The sequence below is a fragment of the Podarcis tiliguerta genome, assembly GCF_965153285.1.
Source record: "Podarcis tiliguerta genome assembly, chromosome: 3".
Classification (NCBI taxonomy): Eukaryota; Metazoa; Chordata; class Lepidosauria; order Squamata; family Lacertidae; genus Podarcis; species Podarcis tiliguerta.
In genome coordinates this window covers 85049070-85067395 of record NC_139536.1, presented here as the reverse complement: position 1 = coordinate 85067395, position 18326 = coordinate 85049070, and the positions used below count along the sequence as shown (strand labels likewise).

General features: G+C 41.6%; 1 protein-coding gene across 6 annotated transcripts in view; it reads right to left on the bottom strand.

Annotated features, from left to right (window-relative positions):
- Positions 1–18326, bottom strand: part of EYS (eyes shut homolog) — a 456551-nt gene that overhangs the window by 394052 nt on the left and 44173 nt on the right. For all 6 annotated transcript variants that reach the window (XM_083431300.1, XM_083431295.1, XM_083431298.1 and 3 more), the window contains one exon: positions 16164–16285. In XM_083431300.1, the coding sequence (XP_083287426.1) occupies positions 16164–16285 (122 nt within the window). The remainder of the gene's footprint in view (positions 1–16163; positions 16286–18326) is intronic.

The following is an 18326-nucleotide window of genomic DNA, read 5'->3' as shown; positions in this document are numbered from 1 at the left end:
AACATCAGACACAAATCAACATGGCTGGAGATGTAAGAGAATGTGCTGTATCTTAATAACAAGCATTTCCTACAGAACGTGTTTCAACCGGATTCACGTTTCAAATAATTGTGAGAAACTTCTAAACTTGTTTGCAGCTATCTAAAACCAAATCTTAAGTTTCCATTCATTTATCACTCTAAATCTAGAAAGATTTAGAAGTATACCATGACAGTTCAGAATATACAGAACAATCAGCACTATTTTTCTATAAAAAGGAGTGCCGGAACTCTGAGAACAATGGCGATAAACCTTCAAACCCGTAGATCCCTGAAGCATGGCTCCCTGGATGGGTGGTTAAAATTAGGTATTAACCACTGGGGCTGAATAGGGTGGGGCAGCATTGCTTATCCAGCTTTCCAAAGCAGAGTTGACTGCTGGTAACTACGAGGGACAGGTGAACAGGGAGGTAGGCATTGTGTGGATGCAATGTTGTAGCTAACCGATATTCCCACTCCTGCTCCTGCACTGCACTAACCTCAACTCTCCCAGTCTCAGTTATTGGTAGTGACTTCCATATTTGGCAGCCAGGTAGCCCAAGCCTATTCCACAGCACCAGCTGATACTGGCATTAACCAGTTACTCTGGCACTCCAAAATACACCCCAAAATTGTAAAATGAATGGATTTGGTGAATCAGCAGTGTATCTATTTTTGGGGGTGGGGTGGGTGGGACAGACGGACGGACAGAAGGCTTCATCTCTCTATGTCAGAAGCTAGGTAATCCTATGGACTGAACCATGTAAGGACAGTCAAGTCCATTCCATAAGGGGTTAAAGTAGAGTGAATAGGGACGGAGGGAAGAGGAATTATTCCGGCCTAATCTGACACTCCTGAATTTACTTGCTTATCAAATCACAATCCCCAGTCAGCTTGGCACACACTTTTCCAGATTCTGCAATGCAGCTCCAGTGCACAAAACGTGCTCTGAAATGTGTCTTCTATGTAAAAGATGCACACAAACTGTGTGTTTTATGGATCAATGCATCAAAAAGTGTATATTTGATGTTATGTTACTGAACGTGTACAATTTAATGATGGATTTGTGTATTCTATTAGGAAACAGAATTGGCCTGTGATGAGCACCACCAGCAAGACTTAAACAGGATGAAATCCTGTCTACGATCCATTCCCTAAGACTGAACTCTTAAACTTCAGCGAAAACTTTCATGTTTGGAGGAAACAGTAATTTTAGCTGACAGGACAATTAGAGCAGAAGATGTTTTCTATCAACTTATACATGGCTAGAAGAATGTGATACACAAACATATAAATGGCATGGCATCCAGTATGAAAGAAAATGCAACCAATCATATACTGGAATGCATTATGTTTCTTAACTAGAAATAGGACCATAAATAGATGTCCAAACCCATCTAATCTTCTCTGATATAATATATTAAATGAAAATGTGAAGTCCCCTAGCCAGACACATACATATTCAGTTTTATTGTAATTGATACAATTTTTTTAAAAAGAAAAGAAAATAGACTTTATTTTTTTCTTCCAGGACTAGAGGAGTTAATGTGTTTTACTATTTTATACAAAATGGTTGCTTTGGTTTCCCACTTTTTCTCAAATGAAGGCAATTTAATGACTTTTCTGGTAATTGGATATGTTTAAATTTGAACTGTATTTTTTGGTCTCAATGATACCCACAAAAAATAACTGCTGCTATCTGGGGTCTTTTCTCAAATTTGCAATGTCTCTCTTTAACCTTCTAGCTACTTGGCCCTTATTTTGCAATTAAGTTTGAAGAAAGAAATCTCAGACTGCTAAATGGAAAAATCCGGCTGCTTCACCACATTTAACTTGGCTTCAGGCATGTACACAAACCTCTTTGATTTATTTCTGTTATACCTACCGTTTCTGAAATACGGTTTGTGCTTCCTTTGTCAGATGGGCTGTGCTTTTCTTTTTTAAAAAAAACCAACTACGTTGCACTGATGTTCCATGCATCTTCTAAACTACCATAATCACACCAATAAATGTCAGAAACATCAGCAGGAAATTGACAAGACGGGTCATCTACCAATAAACTACTCCTAAATGGTCCAAGCGTTAAACTTGTCATTTTCTCTGGGCACGAATATTATGTGCATCGTTACTTTTTCACTTCCTCTTCCCACTGCCCTTTTAGGCAGTTACATGGGATAGCTTTGTTCACAAATTAGAAAGCCAGAATTTTATAGATCTCTCCCTCTTTCCCATCTCCTTCTTTTCCACCCAGCTCAAGGTCGTAACTTTCTCCTTTCTATGGAGGCAGGTTATCGCTGTGCTTAACAACGAGGTATACTAATCCCCAAAGCTGTCATCTTCATTGGAAAGGTTTCAGAGCAAATTCCACAAACTGCTTTTGAGTCTCCCCTCTTTCCAAAGCAACATTCTATATGGCAGACAACCAAGGCAGTGTACTGGGGTAACTAGTTTGGTGTGTTGGCTAGGGGTGATCCTGTTTCAAAGTTGATTTGGTGCTTTCTAAAGCACTGGCGGAGGAAGGGGGTGCGGTAGGTGCAGTCCATCCTGGGTGTAATCCCGGGGGGAGGGGTGACATCGCTGCCCTGCCCTCCTGGGACTCTTGCCGCGGCCGGCACCCCCCTGGGATCCTCGCCCCATGGGTGGCGACCCTGCAGGCGGGGCTAGCTGGGGAGCTAGCTCCGCCCCTGGGTGCACAGTATATACACCACTCCGGGTGCCGGAGCAGCTAGCTCCGCCTCTATGCTAAAGGAGACTGCCTCAGTCTGAGGAGCTTCATAGATTGCCTAATTTAACTCATGTGTTGAGTCTGCTTCATTTCCCTGCTTTCCCATTCACTATTGGGAAATAATAATAATAAAAAGGCTATTAATGTTTATGTTAGACGGAAGTGGGTGAAATTTGTAAGCATACTAGGCCCTCCAGAGCAGATAAAGCCTGCCAAATTAAATATGCCAGGGACCTTTTTTTTCTGGACACTTCTAAAATGTTATCTTTTTAAAATGTTGCTTAATTGCATGAAATTTCCCAGCGTGGTCAACTTCTGAGGGATGAGGATTGTTGAAGTTCTTCATACTTACTGCAGAAGTTTTTCTGCAAAAGGCAGACTCTGAAGTTTTGGACTGAGTAAAATAGGAATACTTCCCTCCCCCGCCCTTGGTTTTTTGTGGGTCATCACTACATACCAAGAAAGGTGAGTCTGCCTAAGAAACCTGCCAAATTTCAGATGCATAGGTCCAAGGGCTTACAAACCTGATCTGCTCAAATCCTCACGAAGTTTACTGAGTAATTTAGGGCCAATCCAAACTGATCTAAACCGACCTTTCCTGTGAAGTAGGAGAACTGCTTACACTTACCTCCCTGTGCTCTTTGGCTCATGTAACTGGTTTCACAATTCCTTTGTTCCTGCTTACTGTATATAATTCAAGCATAACTACTAGGTATCTGCATTACACATAAAACATCAATTCCCCTCCCTTCCTAACAAAGATATTCCCTGAGGAAGGAAATCAACCTTCACTGCAAAGTGAGATGTTTGTCAAGCAAGAGAGTGTTCCTGGGTAACAAATTCATTCAGTAGCAAAACATATGTCCTTGCTTAAATACAAGCTAAATTAGTCCATACTGCGCTAACTGAAACACCTGCAGGACTGGCATGAAAGGAGCTCTGACAAACTAATGCCTCTTCAGAGCTGAAAATAACTTCTCCAAAGAACTGCCAGATGTCTTACACTTACAAGGAATTCTTCACTTTGAAGAAGCTCACCTCTGCAGAGGTTAATACATGCCATTTATTTCAGGACTTTGCAGGTAATCTACATATGCATGCATATAGAGCTCCATTGCTTCCCCATCCCAGATGTTATACTGTATATTGATATCTGGTGGTTAGTGTATGGAAGTAAATAGGGAAGGTAAAGGGTCGCTACAGCAGTGACAAGCCTCCTTCCCATTTCAGCAGTGGGAAGCTGGGCACTTAGGAGTGGCAATATTTCCCCTTCTTATTTAATATCACTAGGACTATAACTAACAGCTAGTTCACCCTTCTGCTTGTCCTGTGCCTAGAAATCATGGGTCCAAGTGGTTTTGCCTTTGGCCTACCACTTCCCCCTGAAAAGCCTGCTCTTTAGTGCTAAATTGGAACATATGGCAATCCGCAGAAAACCTGGTTGCCGTTCGCTCCTATTCAGTGGTAAAAATAAACAAAACAAAGCAAAGCAAACTGCTTGGACATACAGCTTTAAAGCCCAGAGCTGTGCCCAGAAATGCAGCACAAAAGGAAGTCTGGATGAGTCCTAAATGAACAAGGGGGAAATGGCAAGTACATTCTGTGTCCTAAAAGGTAAATTGAGCTATTTCTTAATGGATCCGTCTCAAATTTGGTTGCTTATAATGCTCAACGTGTAGCTACTATATGCCAAATTTCGGGAAGTTGGAGAAATCATCTCCATTCTGTTAAGTTTTGCAGCATTCATGCTTTACAATGGTACAATGAAGTTTGACCTATCCACTTCAACTATACAGGCGCTATTGTGACTGCATAATATTTCCTTTGATCAATGGAATGCTGCTGAGCAGTGTATTGGTAGACAGAGGGTGTCTGCTTATGCATGCCGAGGCTCAAAAGAAGCAATTTTTTTCCTATATAGCACAAAATGCTTTCAAGTGCTGTACTCGCTCTTTACCTCATAATATACATAATGTGTGTACAGTCTCTTAAAAAGCTAATACACAGGAAGAAACTCTTCAGCATATTGTACGCGGAGAAGTCATGAGATAATGGAGCGCACTGAAGCATCTTGCTGTTTTGATATTTTATTAAACACACAGAGAGACCATTTGTTTGCAGATAAGAACAGGGAATGGTGAAGCCAGGATTGCTCGTGATTTCCATCATCTATTGGGTTTATTAATAAATAAAGGCCAGTAGATGACAGTGATATTTCAGGGAAATGAACCAGACCCAAATTCAATAATCTGTTAATTGTTCTTTCCCACTCCACCCACCCCCCCACACACACACGGGGGGGGGGGAGTGGAGAAAGAGAGAGAGAGAAAGAAAGAAAGAGAGAGAGAGAGAAGCAAGAATATGAACAGAGGCATCAAGAATAATGGAAGTTATTAGTAAATGATTTCATCTCATGGTGGCTTTGCACTGGTGCATGGGTAGGCAAACTAAGACCCGGGGGCCAGATCCAGCCCAATCGCCTTCTAAATCCAGCCCACAGATGGTCTGGAAATCAGCGTGTTTTTACATGAGTTGAATGTGTGCTTTTATTTAAAATGCATCTCTGGGTTATTTGTGGGAATTTGTTCATTTCCCCCCAAAAATATAGTTTGGCCCCCCACAAGGTCTGAGGGACAGTGGACCAGTCCTTGCTGAAAAAGTTTGCTGACCTCTGCACTAGTGGAAAGTGCTTCTGCTCACATAAGACAAGGCTCCTGACAGTAGCGATGTCAAAATTCAGTGCCCCCTGCCTTTCGCCTTCCATTCTACACCATAGTTGTGGCACCCCCTGCGGCGCCACACTCAGTGCGACCGAATCAGACACATTCCCCTAAATTTGCCTCTGCTCCTGTCCTTTGTGGATTTCCCCTACTTACTGCAGCCCTCTCTGCCATATGCCATGCTGTTCCAGAGGAACATCAAATCCTCAGGAATGGATATTCTGGGAGCATTGGTGGGGAGGTGCAGTGGGGAGCGAGGATTAGTGACTGGTTGTAATTCACTTAGAAAACAATCCTAATTGAGGTGAGGTATAAATAATAATTTTATTATTATTATTTATACCTGCCCATCTGGCTGGGCTTCCCCAGCCACTCTGGGCTGCTTCAGCCACTCTGGGCGGCATATTACAGGTCTTGCCATAAAGACGGTTTGAACGCTAACTCAAATGGTCATCTTTGTGGTTTCATGTATATAAATATACTGAGTACAAAATCCAAAGTTTTGACATTAGGAAAGTTCTATTGTCCACATAAGGATGTGACTGCTTAAAAAAAACAAAAAACCAGCTGCTGCGGTATTACCCTCCTTGTAGTGAACTGTGTATGTAAGCTAGTACACAGTTGGTTGCACTTTAGATCCTTTGTGGATGTATTAGGTGGAGTGATACTGTGTTGACGTTGTGATTTATTTATTTTTGCCGGAGCAATGCTAATGTCAAAGGTGGCCTAAAGTTCAGTTCTAAGCAAAAATAAAAGTATCCAGTATTGCATTCCTTTATCAAAACTACACAGAAAAACAACCCATTCTTCATACTGAATAAAGCAGAAAAAGAAACACAATTCTGTAATAGAGCCATAAACCTAAGATGCTGTCCAGGTAAATTTGCCCTATTGTCTGTATAGTTAAAGCTATGGTTTTCCCAGTAGTGATGTATGGAAGTGAGAGCTGGACCATAAAGAAGGCTGATCGCCAAAGAATTGATGCTTTTGAATTATGGTGCTAGAGGAGACTCTTGAGAGTCCCATGGACTGCAAGAAGATCAAACCTATCCATTCTGAAGGAAATCAGTCCTGAGTGCTCACTGGAAGCTTAGGCTCTAATACTTTGGCCACCTCATGAGAAGAGAAGACTCCCTGGAAAAGACCCCGATGCTGGGAAAAATTGAGGGCACAAGGAGAAGGGGACAGAGGGTGAGATGGTTGGACAGTGTTCTCGAAGCTACCAACAGGAGTTTGACCAAACTGCGGGAGGCAGTGGAAGACAGGAGTGCCTGGCCTGCTCTGGTCCATGGGGTCACGAAGAGTCGGACACGACTAAATGACTAAAGAACAACAACAATAAAATTATTGTAGCCAACTCCAGAATAGAGCTAATAGTCAGCAAATATGGCTGTTTGATACCACTAGAGCACAGTTCCATGCATGCCCACTTGGAAACAAGTTCCACTGTTCAGTGGAGGCTACTCCTTAGCAAGCGTGAGGCATTCCAGCCTAAAATAATTTACTGAAATGGGTCAATACTGGATTATACACTTAGCCTTTCTTGTGTGCTTGCAGGTGGAGTCATGAAAAAGCCAAGATTGTGTTCAGTAAGCTGGTAGCACCTCCAGGTGCGAGATGAATCAATGCATGAATGGTGGGGCATCTCTTTTTGGGGTTTGCGGATCTTGTGGAAATTCTGACCATTGCATGCACGTTCTCCCACAGGGAGGTTCCAGTTCAACAACTGGCTGATTCTGTCTGGGTTGCAAGCCCACCAGTGGACTTGCTTGCTCCCACAGGAAATTCTCTGGAGACAATCAGGTCAGCAGTTATATAATCTGGTCTCTCTCCCATGTTGCTTTCTTTGCCATTTGGACGAAGGGTGTGAAAGAAGTCTCTCAAATGTTACCTTCACTTGATACTCCTGAGAATGGTGCCAAGGAAATTGATGTTGCTTTATCACTGATGCAAAGCAATTCTGGTTTGCTTGCTTTGCGCAGGATGGTTCTGATGTTGCCTCAGAGGACATGCCTCTGTCTGTGGATCCATAGTTAGTCCTTGAGCCTATTAGCAGAGGTCTGTCAATATTCATTTTCTACGCCCAAATCTCTACTCCCAGCAACGTTCCAGGTGCATGCTCACCTGTTCAAACAGCCTAACTGGAACCCTGCAGCAGGGAGCAATTTGGGCAAAGAAAAATGACCTAGACAGGCAAACTTTGTTAATATGCTCAGGGAATAGCAATTGTTTATTATGACTCAACAAGCAGAGGATCGGTCTGCAAACAACACACCTGAAACCTTAAAGAAGGGAAAGCAACTGGCAGGGGGGTGGGAGTGCTAAGCCAAGAACAGGGAGTTAAGATAAGGAAAGGGTTAGTGTGCACTACCCACCTAGAACATGTTGAGGTGGCAGGGAACCCTCTCTGGTTAGAGCTGTGTCTGAGACAGAATGGAACAAGTCTAAGAAGTGCAGATACTAGATAGATCATGTTAGATATCTATTCTCGCTCTGGATCTTTATGATTGAACTTGGATCATTAGTACTATCTAGACAGATGCCTATTTGGACAATGTAACAGGCACTCAGGAAAGATGCAGCTGGCTGTAGTAGATATGGCAGGTGGTAACAGATGATGTAATCATTACAAGTTAATTCAGTAAAAACACCAAGACCTCACAGTGCAAACTGTGTGTCCTATTTGACAGTACTTCATTCTCCAAAAATCAAGGGAAATTTGGTAGGTTGGTAGGTAAGAAAATAATTTTAAAAATCCATCAAGCTCTTAAGATTTTCATCTTCTAAAATGTAAACAGGGCCATGGCCTATAGACCAATTAGATTTAGAATTGTTATTTTGTTTTAGTTATCTTGGCCAAAACCCGCAGGATGGATAAGAATGATTCCTACTCCTGTGTGGAATATGCTGGCTGTAATTCCCTCCCTCATTAATCAGTCTCGATGTTCAGATTTTGTGGTGGTATACCAGTGGTCTAGAATTTTCTCCATATGTTCAGCTGGGTTGGTGCCTACTGAAAAATCACTGGCCCATTTAACAGAATCAGAGAAAAAGATGCCAAGTGACTGGGAGATGCTTAACAAAACATTGGCTGCTTGACAACACCACATTGTCTGCTTGCTGCTTCCTGAGGAAGAAATTGAGAATAAATGAAACTCTCTACAAATTAGTTCTTCAGGGGGACTGGGGTGCCTCTGCCAGGTAAGAAAAAGAAAGCGCACATAAATTGATTCCTGCTCACAATCTATCCCTTGTGAGTCCTCTCTGCAGTCTTTCCTTGCATGGAGAGATAACACATCTGGAATTCAAACATATTTTGACAAAGAGAGAGAAAGAGAGAGAGAGAGATGATGGGGTGGGGAAGCAAGCTTTGGGAGTATTGCCATGTGGCTTCACGAGTGTCAAAACTGGTACATGAGTTTAATGTTGCCCCCCTGCCCCAGCCTATAAAGAAATCTGGTTAGGATGTTGAAATATACTCAGAGTCGCAAAGTGATTTCATGCTCTTTATTCAGCTCATAGTAGTGAGGAGGAATGAATGAAAGTCCCCTCAAAGTATCTGCTTTATATACATTATTTACACAATGGGCTGCACATGATTGGCTAATTCCAGAATTCTACTGTAAGCCAATCAGGTTGTTGGTTCACTTCTATCTGGAGCATGATTGGGTGGTTCCTGCCAACCAATCATACTGCTGCATTGTTCTAGGACCAATCAGACTGCTGCATTCTGAATCCTATTGTTCTAGGACCAATCAGACTGCTGCATTTTGGATCCTATTGTTCTAGGACCAATCAGACTGCTGCAGTTTGGATCCTATTCAATTCAGTACATAACAGATGTATTGTCAATGTGTTAATCCTTATTGGTGCAGTAGGAATGTGGCTTTGAGACTCCTGCAGAGCAGGTTGTGAAGCCAGAACCAGGCTGTGAAAGCCTTTTGCTTACACGCACACTGTTGTTTCACCAGAATAAAAGCTTTGGACTAGAAAATGATGAGGAGAAGGCAAATGGCTTTTTATTCTGTACTGAAAGCTGGCAACAGATATTTTTCCTTGCTGATAAGTCAGTGGAAAATCACATCGGCCATAGAATGTTCTGAACAATGTCCTTCCAATGGGGGATAGGGAAATCTAGCAATTTTGGATTCTCACCCACACCATCCTACCAGTTCTCCATCTGTCTGCATCAGTTTGTGAACTTTCCCCTCATGAATATCTGTCAGCACTTCATTTCATCCCCCCCCTGTAGTGTAGACATTTTATAATGCAGTCTTGACCAATATAATGCATTTTTCTTTGTTATTTTATTCATATATACATTTTTGTGCACTCTCTCCTAGTATATGCAATTTTGCATATGTTATTAAAACACGGCAACATCTAGTTGAGTTAGCAAAAATAAAAATCTAAACTATCCTTCTGAAATCTCTGTAATTTAGGCCACAGCCACCATATATGAAAGAATTACTTCTCTTACACTTATTTTTATTGTGCTCTCAGTTAAACTAATTTGTATTCAACCTAGAACAATGCATACTGGTGCTTCAACTGAGGATAAAAATAAATACATAAATAAAAAACAAACTAACCTCATATTTGCCCAGCACACCCATTGCCTGTGTGAGGAGTGGGAGTGGTGGTAACAGAGAAGCTGCCATTGCATGCTGCTAATTGACCTAGGAAAGGAGAAGCACAGCTGGGAAGCTGAGTGTTAAGGAAACAACTTTCAGCTCATTGACATGCCTCACCCATGTAAGGATAAAATAACCACAGAAAGGAGCAGAAGGGAGAGAACATTATGCAACAAAGCTTTAGTTGGCCTGGACTTCCTCAGTGAAAGGAACAAAGAAAGGCAGGAGTTTGAAGGCTCCCTAGTGTTCATTACACCCATGGCAGGCCATAGACTAAACAAGGAGAGCCACGTGATAGACAAGAGGTCCAATGATGAGAAAGAACTTTTACTAGAACATTTTCCTCAAAAATGATGAGAAAAAATTCCAGCAGGAGAATCTGAAGAGTTCACTAGCTCTGGTGTTGAGAGAGGTTGGGTTTCTGAGGACTTGTAGGGCACACAGCAGAGGAAGCCTCGCAACACATCAGTCCATGTTTAGGTTTTGCCCTGGAAACATATTTCAGTCCACCAGAATGTGCCACATTGCTGAATAGGTATGACTGTTTTAACAGAGATAGTAACTTGGACTAAACCACCAAGAGAGTAGAATTTTCTCTTCTATTATTTATGACCAATTTGATGTATGGGATGCTGCAGTTTGAGAAGAGGGTAAAGTTTCAAGGCTCCCATCTGATTTTCCTCTTATTTTCCCTGTTATTCTGTCATCTATTAGATTTCTATGTGCATTTTATGCAATTTCTTTTTCCATTTATCGCACAGTTTGCTATAGAATAAAATATCATCACTATAACTAATAAATCAGAAAAACACTATTTTGGATGTCACAGAAAATGTGTTCCAATGTTAGTCTTAAGAGCCTATGGATCCTTTTGCTTCAGTTTAGATGGGTGAAATAAATCCATAGTACTGAGTAAGATAAAGGCACCTTGAGGCATTACTATTCAACAACTCACCAGCACCAAGTCTTCAAAAACAGCTCTTGCTACAAAAATGAACTACATGAGATAAATTTCAAAGAGCTGTGCAATTTCTCAGGGATTTCTGGGAGTCACGTGGCTGAAACAGAACACTATTTTTTTAAAAAAAAAACATTTGCAGCATATATATGTAATATGTCAGATGCAAGCAGTGCAGGCTAGGAAGCAGGAACTTGGTAACTGGTGTTTTTAGTACTAAGTGATTTCAGTGGAATAATGAAGAAAAATATTGTGACCTTGCTACAATGACAAAACAGTCACTTAAGAGCTTCCATCACATATATAATCAGTCTAAGCAATAATCCCACCCCACAGTGGCTTACGCTAGGGAGAGGTAAATGGTAGGCTGGACACTCAGTCTGGCACAGTATTTCAGTCACTTAGTCTCATACAAACCAAGGCAAAATGTTCTTCAACTCTGTACTCCACAACAGAGATAAGTGGAAAACTCTACCCAAGTCTTTGGTGAGGGAGAATGAAAGAGCCCTTTGCTTGTGTATCAGCCTGTGGAAGTCAGAATGGAGGCAGTACCACTGACCTTGCTTATTTCAAAAATTTAACTCTTACTAAAAAGAAGGAATTTGAATTATGGTGCTGGAGGAGACTCTTGAGAGTCCCATGGACTGCAAGAAGATCAAACCTCTCCATTCTTAAGGAAATCAGCCCTGAGTGCTCACTGGAAGGACAGAGAGTGCTCACTGGAAGGACAGATCCTGAAGCTGAGACTCCAATACTTTGGCCACCTCATGAAAAGAAAAGACTCCCTGGAAAACACCCTGATGTTGGGAAAGATGGAGGGCACAAGGAGAAGGGGACGACAGAGGACAAGATGGTTGGATAGTGTTCTCGAAGCTACTAACATGAGTTTGACCAAACTGCGGGAGGCAGTGGAAGACAGGAGTGCCTGGCATGCTCTGCTCCATGGGGTCACGAAGAGTCGGACACGACTAAATGACTAAACAACAACAAAAAGAAGGATGCCAACTAGGAGGTGAGACATCCTAATCTGTGGCTATTTCCAAGCATGATTACCCCTTGTTTCTATTGGCTACATGACCAGCCACTTTGCTTTTGCAAAGTCCTAGCATGGACTGAAACCATGATACTTATGTGGCAGAAAAAAGGGTGTCATCTCAGTGCTGGCTAAGGATGACCTATTAGAGAAGGAGTAAAGATTACCCAATCTCAGTCAATGTGTCTTCTTTCAAAAACCAACAGGAATCTGTACCACCAGAAGGGATTCTCCTTCCACCTCACTCCCATAAATAAACAGCACTATTAGTGACTGAGCATAGTTCAGTCATTATGTCACATAAGCAGCAGTACTGCAGGCTGATACATGAGCAAAGGGCTCTTTAAGTCTCTCCCACCAGCGTGCCAAACAGAGGCTTTGGTAGTTCTCCCCATAGCTCTGTATAGGAGCAGGGAGTTGAGAGCCTGGTCATGTTCTGTCCTACTTTTGGCAAGAAATGATGGTCAAGAAGGACGGGTCACCACAGGGAGTTAACATGAGGACTCTTCAAGGATTCTACCCATGTGTAAAATCAACATGCACGTAGGGAGGGGCTAAACTCGTTCATCCCTATTGCCCTCCACAAGATGGAGGAAAACTGGCTCTCCCCCATCAACTGGTCTCTTGACTTGGCCATCTTATCTCCTTTTGGTTTTGCTTCACCTAGTCAGGATTTTCTCTCTCAGCAATTTCTTACTATCCTTTTTTCAGTGAGAATATTAATAAACATAGCAAAGTCAGCCTGTGTCATATAGTGTTTTGTCACAGGATGATGTAGTAGCTTGCTTTGGTGACCACTCCTCTATTTTCCAGATGAAAGTACCACATCCCTTTAATCTGCTCTCATACTTCAGCTATGGCATTGCCTTAATCCATCACATTGACAGTACAAGTGAACACCATGCACTTCACATACATACAAGATGCCATAAATTGTTTTAAAAGGCATTAGACAAATGGTTCTTACTGCTGCAAAAATAACACCACTGCACTGGTTCACCATTGTCCCCTTTATAGGAAACACAGGTGGGCAGACTGATCTCGGTGGCATCGATCTTCTTCCTTCCAGTCAGGTTTTAGTATCCCTACAGAGCATAAAGACAATGGGCCATGTATATCCTTGATGAATGATTCCAGTACAATGGTTCAGCTATAATCCTACAACCCTCTTTTAGAAGCAAGACTAGTTGAACAGCCTGTCTTACTTTGAGTAAATGTACAAAGGATTTGGTTGCTGGAAAACAATTTTTATTTTCATATCTGTTGAAATTTTTTACATTTATGTAAATGTACAGGAGAAAGGCAAGGAGAGCAATTCCAAAATATCCCCCCCCCCAATGGGAGGAACCTATGCATACAAAACAAATAAACTGAGCATTAACTCATCCTTTTCTCAGCAGAGTGCACTTCTGGACTCCTCCAACATCACATTCTGTTTTATCTCTTATGTATTATAAATAGCAGATGACAGCAGATAAATCTTGCTAGCCGAGGACCACCACTGTTACAATCACAAACCTGGACTGTGCCAAAAGGCATTAAGCACAGCCCCTCACTGCAAGACAACACGCCAGCACTCCGTTGCTCAATCCAGAGGATTGTTTCAATTTGTATGCCACATCAATTTGTTTCCCACAAAATATGTGTAAGTTTTGTGCTCTTGGCAATGCTATGTGTACCAGATGCACTCCCCAGCTAATATGTGCTCAGTGAAGAGTGCTGCCCTATTTGCACATTGGGTTTCCAACACTGGGATATGAACCCTGATGGATCAGCAAAACTTGCCTAAACCACTTTCAAAGCTATATAAGGCAGCAGTTATCACCACATCTATGGCAGCAAATTTCATAAGTTAATGATGCTCTGTGTGAAGAGCTTTCTTTTATCTGCCCTGAATTTATTGCCAATCAATTTTATTGAGAGACCTTGAGTTCTTCTGTTATGAGAAAGGAAGAATATTGTCGCCTTCACTCCCAATCACTCAGTGGGGTGATATCATTTCAGGTGAGGTCCCATCCTTCTCCTGTACAAAAGTATGAATATACTTCCCTATGCCAACAAGAAATGCCTTACATAACACAATCAATAGTTCTTTTTGCCCTCAAGGCAGAAACATCATATTGGTGGCTGCTTATTATTGATTAAGCAGTACCAAGACACCCCATTTCCCTTCAGTCAGGTTGCCTGGCTAACAGTGAAAATGACCATTATTGGTCCCCAGGCCCAGGACCTTATATTGTGAACTCTTGAATTTAAGATCTGTTACTTTAGTTCGTAAGGTCAAGCTGTTAATCCTGCATGGCTTCCTAGTTGGCTTCCTCGTTATTAATGCTCTTAGCAGTGTCATTCTCAGATTTATTCTCATTATCACATTCTTCCCCCCTTCTCTAAGGTCACCAAAGAAAATACTGAACAAAACCAAGCCTACAAAAAATCCCTAAGAAGAGATTGAAAGGTTGCCTTTTTCACAACCTTTCACCTTCCATTAGTTCATTACTGATTTTATGGTGTATGCAGTGGTAGCAAATATGAGCAATGCAATTCATTCTAGTGTTTAAGCATGTGATCTTATACTCACTTACTTAGAAGGAAACAACACTGAACTCAAGGGGACTTACTTCTCAGGAGACATGTATAGGATTGCACTATAAATGCCAGATTTGGGAGAAGGCTTTTGTCTTGATATTTATTTGTATTTATAATTATGATTGAATTGCACATCTAGGAAAGTCAAATACCCAACAAAGGATATATCTGACAAAAAGAAAACAATTAAATGTTCTTTGTCCATAACAGTTATTTTTAAAGTGATTATAGTGCACAATGATGTTCTGCTACAAGAAAAAACAACAGCATTATTAGGTGAAAAGCCAACCAAAAGCATCATAAATGGCACACTCCAAATAAAGCTGAACCCTGTGTGTGTGTGTTTCTATTTCTATATTGAAAAAATGCTCTGAGGGGAGGGTGTTCTTATGTCTCTCTCCCCCCCCTGGCCCAGCTTTCTCGGGAATGATGACCCAATGGGGATTTTATTGATCTTCTAACTATGTCACAGTCCATTTAAAACAAAATGGTATATGTTTTTGACAGAGGAATATGACATATTACTGTAGAAGGAGAATGGATAGACTTGAGTGATGGTAAGAAAACAACAACAAAAAGCCTCTCGGGACACACGAAGAAAACAAATCTAAGATATGATGCTGTAAATGGAAGTGAATTAGGCTTTTTATGGCAAGATTTAGCTGTAGAAGAAAACAGAGATTGTAAGCACAGGGAGAAGTAAGCACCATTCATGCAAGTAATTCCCCCCTGTTCTTGTTTTTTTGTAGATTCTCACCGGGATACTGTTCCCAAGAGAGGAGAAAGATAAATCATGTAAGCATCATTTGGTGATGCATTAAGGAAGTGGTAAAAGGGTAAAGGTAAAGGATCCCTGGCAGTTAAGTCCAGTCGCAGACGTCTATGGGGTTGCGGTGCTCATCTCACTTTACTGGCTGAGGGAGCCGACGTTTGTCCGCAGACAGTTTTTCCAGGTCATGTGGCCAGCATAACTAAGCCGCTTCTGGCGAAACCAGAGCAGCGCACGGACATGCCGTTTACCTTCCTGCTGGAGCGGTACCTATTTATCTACTTGCACTTTGATGTGCTTTCGAACTGCTCCACCCTCTCCCCATCCACAACCACCCTAGACCTGCTTCGCATCATTCTTGACTGTTTTAACCTGGCTGGAGTATGTCTTTCTTGGATGTAAAATAGGGGTGTGAGAGCTTGTGTAGAAACTTACCTACTGTACATTGGTAAAATCCAAATTAATTGCTCCACTCACCAATGAAATGTGCCCCTCATCCCTGTCTCCAGAAAGTTGCCCAGAAGTGAATGTGGCCACTGCACTGAAAACAAGTTCTCTACCCCGAAGTACAAGAATGAAAATGTGTTTTGTTTCCTGCCCTCTTGAAAGGCTATGCAGTAAGGAAGTCTAGTTTTTAAGTAAATGCACATACAACAGGTCACCATAGCACACTCCTCCCCCTCCGCCAAAAGCAAAAATGAAATGCTTACTGCGTACTAACCAAATGGAGATCCACACAGGTAGAATTGTGTTTGCATGCGTTAACGAGGCAGTCATCAATATCTTGGTCACATTTTTGTCCTGCGTACCCAGGGTTGCACAAGCAGTAGAAGCCATCAACAACTGCAGTGTGTGAAGGGGGGGGGGGGAGCAGGTCAATCACATTTTGTACAAAGTTAGATTTTAACTGGAACTGCAAAACACTTAAATAAAGATAGCACATAAATCCTAGAAATGTAGTCCTATTTTCTCCAGAAATATAAAGGGCAATTGAAATGGAAAGAGAGAAGAAGCAAGGGGCAGGGGGAGGGAATTGAAACACTATTGTGTAATCGTCACTGAAATGAAAAGAAGGTATGTAATACACAGGCAGGAAATGTAACCATGGGGAAACTGGATTTCTGATACAGGAGAGAATGACATCAGCAGCCATTCATGACAATTAAGTAACCCACCTAATTTGAGAAGAGAGTACACTCTCGTGCTCCGCCCCATCTCCAGCATTAGGGCCATCAGGTGTAAAAGCAATTTAGCTCCACACCGCTATGTTCCCAAATGCTCTCTGCTTTTACTCACCCCCCTTATGAATTAACTGCTCTTATCCATTCCTACGAAGAAAACCCCGCGATTCCCATCCCAAACTATCTTGACTGGATAAATTTAAAAATAAAATAAAATTGTCCAGTAGCACCTTGGAGACCAACTAAGTTTGTTCTAGGTATAAGATTTCGTGTGCATGCACACTTTTTCAGATACATTGAAACAGAAGTCACCAGACCCTTATATATAGTGGGAGGGTGGGGTGGGTTTTTTCTCAGAAGGGTAGTAGGAGATGGGTGATTGGCTCAATGGGTATGATAAACCTGTAGACAAATGTTAACGACTGTCATCAGCATACTTTCTCTTGCTTTTCCCTGTAGGACTAATTGCAGTCATCAACAGGTTTACCATACTCATTGAGTCAATCACCCATCTCCTACTACCCTTCTGATAGAAACCCCACCCTTTTTATTTTATTTTTTTATTTTGACTGCGTCATCCCGACACAGCTATCTATCTGAATCTAGTATTTTGACTGGGACATCACAGAGTACAGTAGAGTGCATCTACCGTGATGTTCTGAACCCAACACAGTAGCCAATGCCTACATGGCCCCACCTGACTTAACAACAGGGCAGATTTCAACACAGTGCTAATATAAAGCTAATACAAACTGCTTTACAGCACATGATGTTCAGTTGCTGGATGTTTTCCTAGATGGCAGGTGTCCATCTTTCCCTTCCAGGTATTCCCCTCCACACACACCAAAAATCCCTCCCCCGAGATGCATTTCTTCTATTGGGGAAAAGAAAAAACTTGTGCCCTTGATATTTTGCATCTGTTATTTTTAAAAGAAATAGACAGGGAAAGAAACATTTATTATCTGGAGGTGCCATTTTCACACTGTGCCACTTTATTTAAAAGAAACTGCTCAAGAGCTGAGGTTTGACAGCCTTGATCAGCTACTCTCATGAGTTTCCATGTTTCATTCTTGCCCCCTCCCAAGCTAACAATCAGTCCTTCCTCTTTTTCATCATTAGTGATGTAAAGAGAGAAGTATCTTTGGAGAGTTACATCTATACAAGGGACCCGGTGACAGCAATGATTGCAGTTCTTACAGGCATAGATTTATTATAGCCTCACACAGGTCCCTGGGTTCTTCATTATCTCTAAGATTTACCATGTAATCTAGGCTGTCACTCAGTCTCAGCACATGTAACTGCTATTACTCTCATTAAATGCTTGGAGCCCTTTGTTCCAATACTACTTTTTTTTTTTCAAGACGCTTGGAATTTTCTTAATTCACAGTTTTAAGATGGAGCTAAAGCAAAGCACTTCACCTCCTTTTTAACTTGTCTATCAAATCTCAATAGTTATTTACTTCCACGGATACTCAGATCTGAACCTGAAGGGTAAGCTTTCAAGTATTTTTTTTTTAAAAAAAATATTTGCTGAATATCCACTTCTATGGAAATTTAAACTTCTTTTCTTTTTTGCACAGCTAGTAACCATTGTTATTCTTAAAAAGGTAAAAGTAAAGGTACCCCTGACCATTAGGTCCAGTCGTGGCTGACTCTGGGGTTGCGGCGCTCATCTTGCTCTATGGGCCGAGGGAGCTGGCGTT